This window comes from Telmatherina bonti (genome assembly GCF_933228915.1).
Source record: "Telmatherina bonti genome assembly, chromosome: 13".
In the NCBI taxonomy this organism is placed as follows: domain Eukaryota; kingdom Metazoa; phylum Chordata; class Actinopteri; order Atheriniformes; family Telmatherinidae; genus Telmatherina; species Telmatherina bonti.
Window position 1 is genome coordinate 5,950,903 of NC_136611.1, and position 19,574 is coordinate 5,970,476.

The following is a 19,574-nucleotide window of genomic DNA, read 5'->3' on the forward strand; positions in this document are numbered from 1 at the left end:
GTTTATATAAACATCAACACAGCAAACAGCTGAGACGAAGTAGAGCTGCCTGTTGTCCAGAGAAACGACCTCCTCCCACCGTTCTGCATCCTGTTAGATGGAAGTAGGGCTACAGCGATTCGTCGACAAAGTCGACAAAAAAAATTCATCGATGCGAAATTTAATTGTCGACGCTTCGCGTTATAAACGCCCGTAACAGCTTTGCTGATAAAACACTGCGCCAAGCAACTTAACGCCATTTACCAATCACGGCTTTTCAGACAGTATAAGAACTATAGCTGGGGGCAGTATTGTCATTTTGTGCAGCGTCTTCTTAACCAACGAAGAACAACTCAACCTAAGCAGTTGAGTGAAAACAGCTTTGGACCTCCTACTTTTTTTTTTCCAGCTAATCAACCTGTCCGAAAAGGTGAAATGTGTCGCCTGCCACGCAGAGTGGACGTACCACGGCAGCACGACAGTCGTACATGAGCATGTGAAGAGGAAGCACCCTGGAGTTGTGGTTTCTGCGCCTGTGACAGAAATAATAGTGACTAATTGAAAAAATAATTTCCAGATTAGTGGACTATTAAAATAATCGTTGGTTGCAGCCCTAGAGTGAAGCGTGAAGTCAGCAGGAGAGTCATCAGCTGGAGGTTTTCTCACACTGCTACGGTTTGCTTCGCTTTAAACGGACCGCTCGATTTGTGGACTAAAGAAGGGAACTCTGGTCCGCTTCGAAGGCGGGGGTCTCCGTTCGCTCACAGTGTTTTATCACCAACGAAGTGGTGTACGATAGCAATAAAGCATCAAGAAGAAGAAGGACGTGATGCAGATTATTGTTTGGTAGGAGGAAAAACAGCGTGCGAACAGGAGAGGCATGTTCTTCACACCGAGACCAGAGTCCAGTCCAGCTTTACCACCCTGACCCCGTTACGATGACTAAGCCTGCCATGTCCGACTGGAATCTGGACCTGCAAATACACCCGTCCCTCCTTCATTACGTTATTTTTATTATATTTAATGTGATTAATGTTGTTTTGTCATCATTTAAAGTTAGGATAAAAAAAAAACAAAAAACCAATAAATAGATTTGAAGGTTTATTTTAAGCAGAACTCGATCTTTTCTTTTGACCTGCATGGTGTTGAACTGAAGCAGCTTTTCCTCGCTGTGAGAGGAAGGTTTGGAAACACCTGCAGGGCTTCACAATAAAGGCACCTGATCAGTAAAACGCTCGTCACATCCACAAAAATGAGAAAGAAAAGAAATCCTCCAGCCTGCCTACAGACGATATCTAATCTGTAACTTTTACCTGGAACACAGCATATTTGGGGGAGGGGGATTGCCCCGTAGCGAGCAGCTGGTTTAACTTGGAGACATCAAGGCGGTTTTGTTTACACGAGTTAAAATCAGTTCAAACAGAAGCCAAAGGGAAGTCCCCCTGCATCCCCCAGATTATCCTGGTGCAAACGCCCCCTAAATGACATCATATCTGTCTGATGATGACTGTTTTCCAGTCAGGTTGCACAGTTTTTACTGGTGCATGCTGCAGAATGACCAGTATGGAAACAAATTTCTACCGCAGCACGTTTAGAAGAAGCAACAACGAAATAATGATTCTTATTTCTTATCTTCTCAGCTGGAATAAGGTGGATTGCCCTCTCCGGGTCGGGAGTCAGGTCCTGCTTCAAGTGGAGGAGTTTAAATATCTCTGGGTCTTGTTCACGAGTGAGGGAAGGATGGAGCGTGAGATCGACAGACGGATCGGTGCGGCGTCTGCAGTAATGCGGGCTCTGCGCCGGTCTGTCGTGGTGAAGAAGGAGCTGAGCCTGAAAGCGAAGCTCTCCATTTACCAGTCGATCTACGTTCCTACCCTCACCTATGGTCATGAGCTGTGGGTCGTGACCGAAAGAAGGAGATCTCGTATACAGGCGGCTGAAATGAGTTTCCTCCGCAGGGTGGCCGGGCTCTCCCTTAGAGATAGGGTGAGGAGCTCGGTCATCCGGGAGGAGATCAGAGTAGAGCCACTGCTCCTCCACATCGAGAGGAACCAGTTGAGGTGGCTCGGGCATCTGGTCAGGATGCCTCCTGGACCTCCCTGGTGAGGTGTTCCAGGCACGTCCCTCTGGGAGGAGACCCCGGGGAAGACCCAGGACACGCTGGAGGGATTATATCTCTCGGCTGGCCTGGGAACGCCTCGGGATCCCCCCCGCAGAGTTGGCAAATGTAGCTGGGGAGAGGGAAGTCTGGGCTTCCCTGCTTAGGCTGCTGCCCCCGCGACCCGACCCGATAAGTGGCAGAAGATGGATGGATATTTCTTATGTTAAAAAGCAACAACAGTGACAGGATTATTATTAGCAGGGAAAGTAAATCGGTTCACGTCACAAAGCATTTTATTTTATTTGATCTATTATTTCTAAAGGGGGACCTTTTTGCCTGCTGCACCAGTAAATGTGCAGCAGAGCAGCTGCGCTATCGAACAGTGGAAAGGTCTGGAAAGGGAAGCTGATCATGATGAGTCTGGAGTCTGTCCTTACTTTGGTTTTAAACAGTCGGAGATGAAACAAAAGCAACCAGATTCTGACAACAACGTCGAGCTGAAGTTGTCGCAGGAGACGACAACATGAGCATGACTTTCCGTCAAAGTAAGACGTGACATGTTCAGCTGGTTTTAGAGCAAAGAGACAGTCCTTGTTTTGGGACGATTCAGGCCTCCGGGTGCCCTGGATCACAACATACAGAGGTTTACACACACATACACACACACACGCAGCAGACCACTAGAGCTCAGCATGATTATATAGAGCACAGTGGGGTTAGGGGGGTTCTGCATCATTATCTTCTCCTCTCACTTGATTGTTATTCAGAGCACATTTGGCCCACTTCAACCTTTCATGCTGCATCAGTCTGAACTGAAAACATCTACATGTCCTGACGCGAGGACATCGTCTCATGTAAACACACAAGTCTAAATCCTGCACACGTCACACAACGGCTGTGTTCATTATGATTTACTGAATAAATCTAATTTCCTTCCAGCTAAAATCCTGCTGCAGTCTGCTAATGGATCCTCTGTAGGGTCAGTTTTACTCATCTGCTTGCCGTTTTCATGCTATCGAATTTTATTTATAAAGCACTTTACAACCACAGCTGATCAAAGTGCTGAACAGAAATAAAAAAAGTGGAGATAAATAAGAATATAGTACACTTTAAAAAGAAATGAGAATCAGTACATGAGCAACCAAACTATTATAAGTTAAAGGCTGCTCTAACTAGGAGGGTCTTTAGCCTAGCCAGCCTTAAACCTGCAAAAAAAGGAATCACCAATATTCAATAATCAGCCAAAGTGAATCCAGATGCCAGTTGTCACAAATCTGCGAGACTATTTTGATTGTCATCTTACGTTACTTTCATTTTATTTAATCTATTTATTTTAATTAATTTATTATCATGTATTAATTTTTTGATGCTTTATTAATCACCATGTATTTATTTTTTGATTATTTAATAATCAACATGTATTTAATTTTTTATTATCTATTAATCACCATGTATTTATTTTTTGATTATTTATGAATCCCGATGTATTTATTTTAATGAATTAATTCATTTTTTATCAATTATTCATGAATTAATTTTAATTGACCCAATATTAAAAATCAGATCAAATTTATTTTTCTATTTTAAATATACTTAAATTATTCTGAAAATATAAAATTATTAAATAAGTATAAAATGAATATTAAATAAATAAATATCAAATTATTCCGATAAATTAAATTTAAATTATTTATCAAATTAAAAGTAAGTGTTCACATATCCAAATATATAAACTACAAAGAAACATAAATGTATTAGTTTTCAGTTTAAAGGGGTTAAAAGAGGCCAGAAGGTCAGTTTAAGGGTAATTTCTGTCCAATAATTAACAACTGATATTGAGTCAAATAATAATGTGGATTAAGTTGTTATTTTTTTCAACCGGTCCTGTCAGCATTACACGGATCATGCGATGCTCTAAAAACAGCTGTTCTGCCTACCTTCTGCTTTGGTCCGGCCCTCCCTCGCCACGTCCAGGTGGCGGTGGATGTTTCCGTGACTGTAGCATCTCGTAAAGGGAACCGGCGACAGCGTGGGACTGGCCGCCTCCACGCGATTTTCCAGGATGGGAGAGAAATCGGCAGAGGAGTGCGAGTGGGTGGAGTAATTAGAGGCGAAAGGGTCTGCGGCCGACTTCAGTGACGGGGACCCCCCGGCGGTTCCGCTTCTCCGTTTGCTTCTGGCGATCTCTGCGAAGGAGGTGACACGCGGTGGAGGGGGCGGGGTCGCGGCGGCACCCTCGCTGAGCCGGACGGGGCAGCTGAGCATGCGCTCCAGAGAGCCGAGCCGTGGGGACGGAGACTTGTCCAGGTTGCGGTCGTAGCTGCGAGAGCGGGGGCGGCTCCCAGACGGGGCTCCACCTCCGACGACGCCCTGTCCGTGCGTAGGTGGGGAAATGTTGACGTACACCTGGCCTTGAATCACAGCAGCACCTGTTTCGGCCCCGCTAGCTGCTTCCTGGTTGGTCGTCTCTTTGTCCTCATCACCATCACCATCATCATCATCATGTCGCTGAATAAAGGAAAAAACACGGGATTAAAAACACAAATAATCCCGTTAAACTGCTTCATGGTGGGATTTTTTACATGAATACCCTCCGACTTCATGCCAGAACAATCCTGAGATGTGACGGCAGTAGGGGTGGGGAAACAAATCGGGGGAAGGAAAAAAGAAAAAAAAAAAATCGGAAATTGGGATTTTTTGATTCACAATTTTAAAATAAATTTTTTCTTTGTCATTTTTATTGTTTTTGTTGATCTTTTTAAGTGTCTTCTTGGGCGTTATATCAGCAGAATGATGGTCCGGCTATTGTTTTTTTTCCTAAATGAAATTCGGCAAAATGACCAATTTCTCAGTTCTTTCTATCTTAAAAAAAAAAAAAAAAAAAAAAATTAAGTTACAGGGACATTAGCACCTTTTGTTACTTAAGTGTAAAGATTAAGAATCGAAAATCTGTTTGAATAAAATCGAACCCCAAAAATCGTAATCGAATTAAATGGTGAGTTGTCAGATTCACATCTGTGGACAGCAGACGAGCGCAGACAGTGGTCTAAAACGATCCAGAACCAGACTGGAACCAGTGTCGCGGCTGTCACAACTCCTGTTACTGTCCTGCGGCCTCCAGTTAGAACTCAGTCCAGTAACTTTAGCAGCCATTTCTATCTTTTTGTCCCCAAAGTCCAAATTTTCAAGAGAAATTCTTTGATTTCTCTAATCAATACATTACCAAGTTCTGTGGCAAACATCGTTTTTATGTGTTAATGGATGTTTTATAGTTATACATCAAAGTACATAATAAGTATAATTTATTCAGATTATAAATTTAATAGATTTTGTAATAAAATAACAGATATTGGATCGGTACCAAGGCTGCGACGTTTTGTTGCAATGAAAAGTCATCAATGCAAAAATTCATTGTCGTGTTATAAATGGCCGTAACGGTTTTGCTAATAAAAAGCTGACTAAATAAAACACGGCTTTTCAGACTGTATAAGAACTCTAAACACCAAGCAAATGACGCACAGCAACACAGGAAGGGCTGGGGGCAGGATTATCCTGCAGCGTCTTTGTTTAAACAACGAAGAAATTGACCGCGGCGAAACTTATTTCCAAAGTTTGGGGAAATTTCACGCTAAACAAAGTGTCAAACAGGTGAAATGTGTCGTCTGCCACGCAGAGTTGGCGTACCACGGCAGCACGACGGTCATGCATGAGCATCTGGAAGGAAAGCACCCCAGAGTCATGGTTTCCAGCATTCTGGATGGCAAAGTTAGCATTAGCGAGTAGCGATGTGCTGTTGTTACCTCTGCCAAAGAGCTTCTGTTTTTACCGCCGTTTATCTGTTTGTGTTCAAGATAACTCAGAAAGTTATGGATAGTTTTTCATGAAATTTTCAGAAGTTGTTGGAAATGTGAAAAGGAAGAAGTCATTTAATTCTGGTTGTGATCCGGATCACTGTTTGGATTCAGGAATGTTTTAAAGGATTCTGGCCCTTATTTACATACAAAACAGGCTTTTTCATGATGTAAATAATCATTTCAATGCAATTCTACAAAAACTAAGATGTTAAAATATTTTATTTATTTTGTTTTCCTTTTGAGGTAAATTCTGTACAGCTTGGATATGACACTATAGCTAAGTTTGAATGTTTCAAAATGAATTAGTAGTAAGCTTTAAGCTTAAATGTAATAAACTGGTTCAGGAGTCGTTCTTTTAACCTACTAAAGGACATTACGTTGTGACTGACTGGGAATCAGGGGGACATTCATATGATGCAAATGAAGAGAGTGGGGTAAAACATACTGGAACCAGTAAAAAGAACTGCGTCAACTGGAAGCTCAGATGGTGGAGGGGACAGAAGTAATCGGGACTAATCGACTAATCGAAAAACTTATTTACAGATTAGTCGACTACTAAAATAATTGTTGGTTGTAGCCCTAATAGATTTTGCAATAAAACTACACAGATATTGGATCGGTACTCTGTATCGGCAGATACCTAAAGCTCAGGTATCAGAACCAGAATTGGACAGAAAAGAAGTGGAATCAGACAATCACTAATTTAAATGATAATGTGAAAAAACTCATAAAAAAAATTCCAGGATACTCTCTGTTTCACAGCCGATTCCAGTGTCATTGCTGATCTCATATTATGGAAAAAAACACAGCTCCAGCAGTACACACCGACTGGATGTTAAGCCTAAGTGCAGCTGAATCCTGAAGATTAACGTTTGTGACGACATTCTTGCAAATACAACGATAATGAATAAAAACATGAAACCAAACCACTGAGGAATTTATATGAAAGGTCTTTCTGTGATGCATTTCCCTGGAACATAGCTAATGTGAAAAAAAGAATAGTTTTTATGATATTTCATCATCAGAGCTCAAAGACTCTGCTTTAAAAGATCAATGTCTCAGAAGGTGCAGAAAAGCATCTTCATATTTTCCCGAAGAGGCAGAAGTTCCGTAAGAACTTCAAAATCACATCATTCAAATCAAGAAATATTCTATTATTGCACCACATTAAAGCAGATATTCCTGATAAATGGCTTCTGAGTCGGTAAGACAACTTACTCCGGGAGACTCTCCGTCCTCGTCCTCCTCCTCCAGCCCCTCCTCTTCGGCTCGCTGCCTGAACAGGAAGTACTCGCTGGGCTGCGTCGGGGTGGGGCTGCCTTTGCTGTGCTCGTCAGAGCAGCTGTTGACCGAGGACCCGGCGGGACTCGGAGACGACTGGGACGAAAGGTCGCAGGTGACCAGCTTGTAGTAGTTCTGGGTGGCGACGACCAGGCGGGCCTGACTCTGCAGACAGGAAGCGAGGTCGCCGGAGGAGCCGGCGTGAGGAGGGTGGTAGGAGTTGCAGTTGGCGTCCAGGTCGAGAGCTCCCTGGTGCTCCATGGAGCAGGAGCAGGTGGAGGAGGTGGACAGGTGCGGCTCGCGGATCTGTGGGAAGGTGTTGGAGAGGCAGGACGCCTGCTCCTGTGTTCGGGGAGGTTCGGTCGGGGAGGTGTGAAGGTCCAGGTAAAACGCGCCTCCGGCAGAGTCGTGCTGGTTTCCTGGTAGATCGCAAACGGAGGAGATGCAGGACTGGTCGGTGGCGCTGTTGAGGTTGGTGGACCCGGACACAGGGGGCTTCTCCGGGATGCTGTTGTTCATCTTGTTGTAAATGGCGCTGAAGTTGACGAGGATGCCGTCGGAGCTGTTGCAGGAGGAGTCGCTGCCGTAACCCTGCTGGAAGTCGGAGAAAGGCTCGGCGAAGGCGTCGGGGAAGTGCTGAGGGTAGTTCTGCGACAGGGCGCAGCAGGAGCAGTGCTGAGCGGACGAGCTGGACGAGTACGAACCTGTCTTGCTGCTTCGGCCGCACTTCATCGGATGATCTTCGTCTTCTTCGTCGTCGCCCCAGTCGTGCTCCCCGCAGTCCATAGACATGTTGGAGCCGCTGCTGCCGTGGCGACGCTGGCTGTCCAGACCTAGGATGCTCAGGTCCTCCAGGTGATCAGATCCTGCGCCTCTCAGGGACTCCCGGCTGCCTCCGCCTGCCGAGCTGTGCAGCAGGAAGGGCTCAGAAGCAAAGCCGAGGTCGTGCAAACGAAAGGGAGCGATCCCATCATTTGTGTCACTGTGCAGGTGAAAAGAAGAGTCTTCCAGGTAACCGCTGAGGTTGTCGCCATCGTCTTCCTCCTCTTCCTCCTCATCATCCTCGGTATTCAGCAGGAATGGATTGTGACGGAGGGGATTCCTGTTCCTCTGTTTGGCTCTAGGTAAAGTGTGAGCTGTGATCAGCTGGTCCTCTGAATTGCTCGAGGTAAACGATGAATCATCGCTCGCCGTGCTGCCCCCTCGCCCGCCACCCTTCCTTTCTCTTCCTCGGTTGTGGGAGGACCAGGAGTCGCTGGAGGTCTGGATCAGGCTGCTGTAGAGCAGAGCCTCTCTCTGGAGAACATCTCTTTCTGGCAGGGATGTGGTACGACTCAGGCCCAGGTTCTCTGGCAGGCTAAACGGGTTGCTCCTCTTCAGTGAGCTCCCGCAACCACCTTGCCGAGCCCCCGACACCTGACAGTGCATCAGGGGAATGTGATGCACAATCAGGGTCTCACCAGACAGTTTAGGAGGGCTGTCCATGGTCCAAGAAGAAGACGGGAGGGTGGACGCGGAGCTAGAGCAGCCTAAGGGAGAATGGTCGATGCGCTGCTTGCTGGCGGTGGTTTTCACACTGTGTTTGTTGGGCCCAGCTCTGCAAGCCTGCCAGGGATTTGGAAGGAGAGGTCAGGAAAGTCTACGCCGTGGTCAGAGTGGTACATCTGGAAAATACAGAAAGAGAAAGAAGTTTTGAGTGCAGGCGTGTTGGAGCAAACACACATTCCGCATACAGGCTTGAAACTCGTTGCAGACTCTAGAGAGTTTACAGAAGAGAAAACATGCAGCAGTTTTTCTGGACCAAAACGTCGTGTTGATGTCAGAGGTCAGAGGAGAATAGTTGGAGATGATGTAAACGCAACAAGAACTCAAAATGGTTCCAATCAGCATAGTATCTCTGAACTATAGTATCTCTGAACTATAGTATATAACTGTATATAAAAAGATGAATGGAGCCTCAATGAATTCCACCGCCCTTAGTTCATGATTTATTTAATTTTGTGATGAAAAAACATGTAAATTATGTCAGCGGACCTCCATATTGAATCTCTATGTAAACAGTCATGACTTCCTTTCGGTCTCTCGACCAATAATATGCTCAGATTTCTTCTTTTATTTTTTTGACGGTGACATCCAATCCAAGCAGCCAAAGATCAGCGTGAGCTGAAATAATTATCTTTCAGTGTAAAAAACAAAGCAATAAAGTAAAAAAAAAAACATTAAAAAAAAAAAAAAACAGGCAGGTCCAACAGTCCATCTCATGGTCGTGTGAGGTGTGACCTCTGTCTTGTTCCAGGCAGAAACTGTTTCCAAGAGTGGAACAAGTGACGAAGGAGGTGAGAGGAAACAAGAATGGAAAAAAAAAAAAAAAAAAAGTAAAAATGTAAATAGTAAGAATGTTGGGATCTTTTTCTCCTGACAGCCGAGGCCTGAGAGAAACATGTTTAACTAGAAAAGCACTGGGAGAGTGCAGACCTCCGCCAAGCATATTGTGAAAAACACCCAACATAACTTCAAAGTGATCAAGAATCCAGGATCTCTTCCAGATCTCCACCACAATTTCATCATTTGTTTCTTGTGTATCCTAAAAATTTCATCAAAATCCATCCATAACTTTTAGAGTAATGTTGCTAACAGACAACCAAACGCCGGCGGAAACACAACCTCCTTGGCGGATCTAATTAAAAGACCAAGTAAACAAAGTCAGCAGAAATATGTAGACAAAAACATTGGACCCTCGTGTCCACCCAGCGGCATGGAAACGAACATACTGCACCTCTACTGAAAGCACACATCCCATAGATTCCAGTCAGACCAGTTTAATGTCGCTATGACCAAGATTTACTCAACCAGAGTCAAAAGAAGACTGAATTTATGCATCATGTTTGGAAAATATCATTACATATTCTGTCTTACCTTTGTTATTTTGCCTCTAAAACTTGAATCCACCGACATAAAACTGCATTCAGTAAAGCGACTACGTTTCCCGCGGTGCTTCGGGAGTAGTCAGGCGGCAAAATCACCATTTTCTGCCCGGTAACATCAGTATGATTGGACGACAACAGCTGTCAGTCATTCGGGATCACAAAGATTTCCTGCTTTGTCGGTGCCGATTGGTCACGTTTATGTAAACATGATGACATCAGCGTGATTCTACCGTATCACACGATTAGAAAGAGGGGTCGATCATACCGATCGGCCAATCATAGCCAAAGTTACGCGCATTACGCACACGCCCACTGCATACGATGACGTGGTCGTCAGTGGCGCGGCGTCTGTTTCGTACTTTTTATTTAAAAACCAGAATCCATGATCTCTACTTGATCTCCACCAAAGTTTCATCATTTGTTCCTTCATGACACCCCCAACTTATCCTGAAGATTTCATCTAAATCCATCCAGAACTTTATCAGTAATGTTGCTAACAGACAAACAAACTCCGACGAAAACACAACCTCCTTGGCGGAGATAATATAATCTGTGACCTTCAATTCCCATTTTGTTTTTCTTTTGTTTTTATAATCGTTTAACTATTGATCCATCCACGTGGCATCATTTTAGAATACCTATTATGATTGTCCAGGTTTTTGTAAAAAAAAAAAAGAAAAAAAAAAAAGATGCTCATTACCTGACTGTGTGTGAAAGGGTTAAGATCATACATGCATTAATAGATAGAGAGGTCAGGCCGCAATAAAAGACTTGGAGTTTTAACGGTTAACAGATAAATCTGATCTAGATGAGCTAAAGCAACGAAGCATTACGGAGCATCCAAGTCTTCAGACGGAGCAGTCAGCATCACATGGTGTGGAAACTGTGAGATCCACATTCATATCAAGCAGCTGACGCCTAAACAAGACGATGATCTCACCCCTGTTCACACAGCATGCCCCAAATATCACACAGACAGCGTCTTCCAACTATCATTTGCCATCTTATCGACACCAGCAGCGTGTTAAAATCATACCTAGGTGGCTGCACATCATTATACGCTGCATACATGCATTCAAACAGAACATTTATACGTCATCATTCTGCAAAATATAGATGTTCCAAGCTTGTTTCTAAGAACTATTCAGCTCTTCTCGTGGTGTTTCTTACATTTATGGTATAAAACCTTTAGGTATTACTTCTGCAGAAAGATTTCCAGCCTTTTCCGTGCTTCCTGACCTAAAATAAACCTTTCAGCTTTTCATTAAAATGGACAAAAATGCAAACAAATTGAATTAGTTTTAACACCTGAAAGACTAAACGCTGTCACAAAATCCCTTTTTTTTTTATATTGCTTGAAAAATAATAAAGAAGCCAACTTGCCAGATTGATTAATCAGATTTAGCCTTGTTTCATTCATTAATCACCTCAAAATCTTGAGTTCCTCCAGTTAAGTAATAATAAAGGGAACATTTAAGCCGGATTAGTGCCGAAGGCGCGCTTTAAACCACTGACTCATAACTTGGCCTCAATTATACCTGATTAACGAAACATAATCCTAGATTCCTGTCAGAAAATGAAGAAAAGTGGAATATTTTCTGCTTAAATTAAATTAAAGGGGTTCAAAACTAACAGATAAAGATGGTAAATGTGCAGTTAATTGAATACAGATTTATAAGAGCAATAAAACATTGATGGAAGATAGCGATAAGACCTTCTTAAGGGTAAATAGAAAAGTGCGAAAGCAATAGAAAGTGCGAAGCAAGCGAGGTTGCACCACCGTTTGTGTTCAGGAAACAAGAGCAGGCAGCTCTAAATGCTACAGACACACACCAGTGTAATTCGTGGTACCACAACGGCTGAGATGGTTTGGCAGGTGACCTTTTCAGCTGAGAATAGAGTGGCATTACCGTCAGCTTCACCTGTGCAAAGCTCAGCCTGTTTCTGCAACAGCTGAGAGCGAAGATGAGCCTCCGCTGCACAAATAATGGCTCGTTTTTAGGATATAACGTGATTTTTAACGTGATTTGAGAATTAGGGTTAGGAAAAGCAACAACTGTTTTGAAGCAGTAACACTTAGCTTTGTCTCCATAAAGCAGATGGTAGTCACCTGCCTTGCTCAAGGGCACCTTGTGTTTTAGGGCTGAACTTTTCCGATAAATCTCAAACGAGAATTTTCCTGCTTTTTCTCTGTTATTCATCGTTATAAAGTAAACATAACTTTACAATGTTGGTTTTAAACTCTTTGATGGACGTTTTGTGACCATTACTCGCATTAAAATTGGTTTAAAATATATAGTAAAGATAAACAGTCAGACGCCCTAATTTAAATCCTACCAACCATTATTATTTTATAACCTTTATATCATAAAGCATACTTTCTTTTATGTTATCTTAACTTTGACCCATATTTAGCACCTTGAGGGTTTGTTTAGTAGCTCAGCAACAAAATATCAGGGTTCTAATTAATCATTTTTCAGATAATCATGAGAAAATTCTGATATTTGACAACTGCTAAGTAAATGTAGACAAGACGGAGATGGTCCAGTGCCACAGAAAAACAGCGAATTTGAGAAAATACAGCTGCAAATAAGAAAATATCTATATTATTTATTGTGTTTTTGATTTAAAAGGCGTTTTGTAAGATAAATCCCAACACTAATGCATTTCTAAAATGAGTATTTATTGCCAATAAAAACAAAAGGTTAACAGATTCTTAAAAAGATGTGAAATCTGGATTTTTTTTCATTTTCTATTACTCGCAGCTCTACATACTAAAGCACTAATGGTTATTTGTGAAATAAAAATGTGCGGTTACCAGCGCAGGGAGGTAGAAAATGCATAAAAAGGTCATTTTTAATGCAAAGTGAACTTCTACTGAACAGGAAGCGCCATTAAAAGCACGAGCTTAGTCATTAGGAAAAAGAGTGCAGACACTTTAAACACCAAACAAGGGAAAGCAGAATGGCGTTAGGAGATTAGCTGCAGAGCGTTTCAGTGTGTCCTGACCTGACAGCTGGCATTAAGTCCACAACAGTCTGAACTGGTCCCTGGTTTCATTTACTCCTGGTTTCAAGTCTATTTTCTCATACAGAAGATATGATTTTAGGCTCGGTCATGTGCACTTTACAGCTCACTTTTTAATTCAGTGAAAAAGTAGAAATGGTATTTCTGCAGCTGTTTTATCACCAAGAAATAACAAGCATTTTGTTTTAATTACGTATTCCTAATTTTATTACTTTTCTTTAAAATGAAACCTTAAGAACAAATGTATTTTATGTTATAATCAGATTTAAAGTCAAACTGTGTGACTTTTGTCTTTTAAGTATGGAGATTTTTTGCTTCACAATTTTAAAATCAATTTTGTTCGTTAAAAAAGAAATTCTTTTTTTCCATTTTTACTGTTTTTACTTGTCTTCTTTGCCATTTTAGCCGCAGAATGAAGGTCTGGCTACTGCGTTGTTATTTTCCTGACAAATTGCGAAAAATGGTGAGCAAAAAAATGTTTGTACATTGTTTTTTGGTTTGTTTTTAGTCACAAATCAGCAATATCGAAGAATCGTGAGAGTCAAAATTTAAATAAAAAAAAAAATCGGCACCAACATATTTAGAGGAGCGGATCCGTCTCTCATGGGATCATGTGACCTGCAGCGCTTTGCTTTACTCCCCCACCCCCTCTTAATAAACACGGAGGACTCTTCTGTGTTCTACTTTTCCTCTTCCGACCAAAGTTTGTCACAGCTGATGAAGTAAGAAGGTGAAAATGGTGTCTGAGGACAGCATTTAGCAGCAGCACCATGTGGCCTGTGGGAAGGTACCGGTCTAGCGCCCCTAGTGGCCAAAAGTTACATGGAATCCCTTTAAAAATGTGGTTTTAATGCGCCTCGGTGTGATAGCTTTTACCTTAATGATTCAAGAGGGTAGTAAATTTTGTAATCGCTTGCTAAACAAATGCTAATAATGCTAATTTTTGACTAAAGTTAAAAAAAAAAATCACAACAACTGCTATCTGACAGTTTGGAGAAATTAAATTTTTGTCATTTTTCATAAACAACAGTGACATTAAGTAACTAAAGTGGCATTTAAATCCTGATAATTATTTAAAATTTGATGGATTTAAGCACGACTGAAGTTGATGAAAAGATCTAACCCCCAAAAAACTGAAAATCATTCAAGCTTTTGTGATTTGCTAAGAAGAATTAGAAGTGGACATTTTCATCCTTGAGGACTTAAAATGGTGGTAAACTCGAAAATCAGTCACTACACAAAATCTAATAATCCATCAAAATCAGTGATTTAGTTAATGGTTTTTCTGTTCAAGACATGTTTATTTCTTATACTCTAAGATAGTTAACATTGTTCTTTTTTTTTTTTTTTTTTTGTGTTTTTAAACTAATTTTTGGCTCCTTTTTTGTCATAAAATAACAACAATAACATCAAGTAATCAAACTGACAAAGTTTAAAACCCAATTAAATGTGAACATTTTTAACTGCTTTTAAAAGCGTAATTCTACATCATTTTATTATGAAATTTGCACACTCCTGGGCTGCTCTAAAGCTTTTTAAGTTTCATGTAAAGCACTTTGAATTGTCTTGTAAATTAAATGTTGGATACAAATAATTGTTATGGAGAAAACTATTAATCTGTAAAAGTTTTAACAGCAGGAAAGTGTATATTTTTTATTGTTATATAAGTTGAGAAATCTTTTTCTTCTGCTCATCTACTTTAAAACAAAATGAAAAGTTATCTTATCGTTTAATAATTACAACTATACAACTACAAGTAACGCAGTAAAAATGCTGGAAAATCTGAGCATAATGGATGAAAACATCCAGACAGATCTATGAGGGTTAAAGAAAACACATGTTCTGTTAATTTTACACCTAATACAACTTTAAATACTTTTTTATTAAGAGATTAAAGCAGATCTGATAACTGCTTATCAGGAACAAAGAGGCTGATTGTGGCCAATAATGTCTTACTTCCCACGCGACAGCAGAACCCCCAGCTACAATATCAGCCAATCAGAAGCAGCCCTGGTTTCTTTCTCTCTTCATCCCAATAAAACGTCCGTCTGCATGAGAACCTAAACATTTCATAAATGTGTATTTAATATGGGGCACAGCACGGATCCTCTGAATGATTTATGTCCTCTATTTGCAGTCAGCTGAAGGTTATTATCATAAACATGCTCTAAAAATCAGACTCACAGCAGTTAAAATGCTTTTTAGGCTAAAAATACCTTTCTCCAGAGCATTACATTCATAAAAATTAACTGGACATTGCTCCAACAATAAAAAAAAAAAAAAGAAAAGAAAATAATCTAAAAATAATTATTGATTTTCATAAAATGGGTGATTTTATTTTAAGAAAAACAAATAAAAAGACAACAAGGAAATATCACCCGACTCATAAAAAATAAATGTAATATTCTTGTTATTAACTCGCTAAATTATTTATTTTCCAGAAGCATTGACTTTATGGGTTCTTGGGGAAATTATTGACACAGTTTTTGAGAGAAGGTTGGTGAAATTGACCCATTTATGAAGCACGGAGGAAAAGGAAAGCACGGCTGAAACAAAGGACATTCCTCCCTCTTATATCATCAGCGCTGCACTTCCAGGAATAAATGTGAGGCTGGAAGGAGGAACGGCGCACCCAGGAACCAGGAAAAGAAATGACACATCCAGAGGAGAGGGCAATTATGATGATGGATGGAGTCCGTGTGGAGTTTACTGAAGCCAGCTGTGTGAATCTGTACAATAAAAACAACGTCAGAAGAAAAGCTTCTGTGTAAAGGTAGAGATAGCTTTTAACTTTAGTCAAAATGGACAATGACGCTAATTTAAGTCGGTTTTTAGCAGAAAAGGATCTTCACTAACAGGGTTTTAATGATACGCTGATATACACAGATTCAGTGGTCATTTAGATGGAGCTGGGCGATACGACGATATGTCGTCTGGACGATAGAAAATGTTTATTGTTTTATATGAGGCTAATGGTTACGCCACGATAAAGTATTACTGCAGTATTTTATGTCAAAAAACTGGTTAAATATGAATCAGGGATGTTTAAAGTTGGTCCTTGAGGGCTGATGTCCTGCAAGTTTTCCATGTATCCCTGCTCCAACACGCCTGAGTCAAATCAAGCAGTCACTGCGCAGAACTTCATTGGCTGTTGGATCTATTTAATGGCTGCCAGATGTGTTGGAGCAGGGATACATGGAAAACCAGCAGGACTTTGGACACCACTGATAAATTTGGTTGAATCTCAGCATCTATAAAACAATCCAGTAAAGTTTTAACCAATATCTCTGTGTCTTATTTATATTTAGATGAGTTGTTTTTGCCCATCTCTTCTGATTCAGTGAATTTTCAGACTGAAAAACAAAATTTTCCATTTCCTCTCGGTCAGTTCAGACAGTCCCTTTGCCTCTCATCTCCAGCAACACTGGTAGAGTCTGTAGCTGTCTGGCTCTTGAGTTATTGCCTGTGTTCTCTCACTGCTCAGTGAATGAAGCCTTTGTTCGTTGCATGCATTCACCATCACACAGCGCTCTCACATAAAACAAGAGGAAGTGCTGAAAAGGAGGAATGCTGCTGCTGAACAACCTGGAGGGTTTCTTTGGGACCTTAGTGCTGCCTCACTTCACTATTTGTGACTCAATATATGTGTTTCTGTTAGGCGGCTTGCCTTCATCTAAGCGGAGAGAAACAAATGTCTACACAGATAAATGGACGTGTAAAACAGAAGAACAAGGAAATGACCCGGCGTCGTAGCAGAGCCGTGTATATAAGATGGAAATTTACCACTAACTTCAGCCAAGTGTTGGTGGTGGGAAAGGAAAAGACGACAACAAAACTGCATTTATAGTTGCATTTCCATGACCGTTAAAACTGACCCTTGGCTAAGCCCCGCCCCCTGTGGTTACTGTTGCTACGCTTACTTCTCCATTTTTCCTGCAAACCAAATAGATTTCTTGGCGATTTGAAGAAAAGATAAACCAAAAGAAATAATTTCAGATTTATGGAGCGATCGTAAGGAGATAGAGAGAAATAGCCAGAAAAAGACGGCAAAATGCTTTAGAGAAATACTTTCATAACATCATGTGTCTGCTGAGCAACGTTGATGAAGAAGCATAGACTGTATATAGAGATGGGCGGAGCCTCCGTGACGTCACCCGTAGGTTTCTGAAGAGCTGAATTGAAGCTCGGTGGGCGGTTCCTACCATCGCCATCTTGGCAGGGGCATGTGTGTCGTCTCGCCCGGAAAACACAAATATGGGCAAAGAGGTGGAGCTGAGAGGGGGGCTGTGAGCGTCATCGTGGATGATTGACATCAAGCGAACTCCGTGCTTTCTGTAGCTAAGAGCTAACCCGGAGATAACAGGAGATAACTGGAGCTAACCACCTAATGGAGGTAAGCGGGCTAAAGCGAAGTCACGTTGTTAACCGGCTAATAACCGCGGTTGTTTTACGTTCAATCTTCTTGTAGCGGGTTCCTGTCGGTTCAGCTACCTGTCAATCAAAAGGACATGCCCCTAAATATGCTGAATTTTAACATCAAGTTACTTTTAAAAGGACGATTTAGAAAAAAAAATTCCCTCCCCCCCCAGTTGTCATGAAGGTAAACCTGACCTATTAAACCCATAATGGATTTTTGTACCAGGCTGTAAACATATTTGTTCCTGCTGTAAACATGTTTATTTCTGCTGTGAAGTTGGTCTTTTTAACATGGGAGTCTATGGGGATTTGCTCTGTTTTGTAGCCCCTAGTGGATGAAGGGGGAACTGCAGGATTATGCACTTCTGCAAAGGCTTCACTTTTAGGAACGTCCACCGAACAGGTAAACGTCTGAGACCGATGGCCATTAGTAATTAGTATTTCTGTCTCATAACAACTCTTTACCTTTCTAGTGAGCTCATCATGGTGGCGGCGGTTCTATTTATTGTCTTTAAGACATTTTCAACAGTGTTTCTGTCTGAGCTGCCGTCCGGCTACTTTTCAGAGAAGACAGTTTCCTTTTATAACCCACTCTGGTTATCTTTTAGCAGCCGTGGTCAACAAAAGAACTCAAAAAAGTGCCGAAAACATAAATGCAGGTAGTTGTGTTCATCCACTGGCTTTCTCGCATTCAGCTCTCCTCTTCGCATCACTCAAAGCGCTGACTTCCGTCTCTTTTTGTTGCCTTTTGACTGGAAACTGCAGCCAAAGAGCACCACGGTGCAGCTACGTCTGTAGTTACACTTCAAGAAGAAAAGAAAATCTGTCCAGAAACAACCCACGTCTGCTTTTACCTTCTCCTCATTGTCCCAGAAACCATTGGCCAAGTACAACATAGCAATCTTCATTTGTCAAAAAGACAGTAAGACAGCGTCACGTTGAACTGCCGACCAAAGCACAGCTCCACAGTGGCACCACTCCTCTCCAAGCAGCGATACAAGATAACCATCTCCACTTGGGGAATCTTACCTCTACTTTCTTGTCAATACAGCAAATTCTGACACCTTATTGATTGAGAGAGAGGCTTGTTTCCCTTCCCTCTGCCATCCCTGCATGGTGAATATCTGGCTCAACTATTAGTGACTCTGCTAAATAAAACCACTTCTTTACAAAAGTTGTTAAACATCAATGAAATACCACTGTGATGTGAGTCATTAGCAGAATTAACCTGCTAATCATCAACCTCTAATCTGCATTTCGCAATATTAGGTCCATTTGCACAAAACAAAAAGGAGGTAGGGGTTTATCCTAGAGTAAAATGGGCTTGACACAAGAACATTTTCTTTTTAATTACCTTTGAAATCAGATTCGTTTTCTCTTTGACATTACAGTATGACATGAGACACGATAAGACTGCTAGTTGATAAACATCCTTCACGCAGTGTAGCACAATGGAAACAAACACACGTATGTTCTCAGCAAGCTAAAGACTAAAACATGACCTTGATCCCAGTTTCCCTCACAGATTAGTGACGGCTTCTCTACGCGCCTCTTCGTCTGCCTGAATTTGAGGAGCTTACAGATGCTTGCATAACAACGTCATCCCACCTATGACGAGCGCCGCTGCACTCGCATCCTGTCACATCACAACTGAGGTATGTGGGGGAACATTGGCTGAATGTACGGACGCTCCTTGGTGCAGCTGGAGTCCTGGGGTTGGACGCTTTGCTGACTGCTAAATGAAGGCCAAGGCAGGTGGCAGCACATTTCCTCAAATTACATTAATATAGCATAATAATGTATTTCTACCATGCAATGATACAAACACAAAGACTTTTATGTTAGATTATGACATCCAACACAGTGCATGCATGTTTCTATGTGTGTTTTTGTTTGTTTGTTTATCAAATGTGTCAACAGATTGCTTAAATCAGGTGAGAGATTCATTTTCAGGCACTAAATGCCGATGTTTGAACTACAACACTTCTT

General features: G+C 41.5%; 1 protein-coding gene across 2 annotated transcripts in view; it reads right to left on the minus strand.

Annotated features, from left to right (window-relative positions):
• rusc2 (RUN and SH3 domain containing 2) overlaps nucleotides 1–19,574 on the minus strand; it is a 50,589-nt gene that overhangs the window by 23,738 nt on the left and 7,277 nt on the right. For both annotated transcript variants that reach the window (XM_079251368.1, XM_079251367.1), the window contains exons 2-3: nucleotides 7,153–8,879; nucleotides 4,018–4,588 (exon numbers count right to left, since the gene is read on the minus strand). In XM_079251368.1, the coding sequence (XP_079107494.1) occupies nucleotides 4,018–4,588; nucleotides 7,153–8,700 (2,119 nt within the window). In that variant the 5' untranslated portion in view covers nucleotides 8,701–8,879. The remainder of the gene's footprint in view (nucleotides 1–4,017; nucleotides 4,589–7,152; nucleotides 8,880–19,574) is intronic.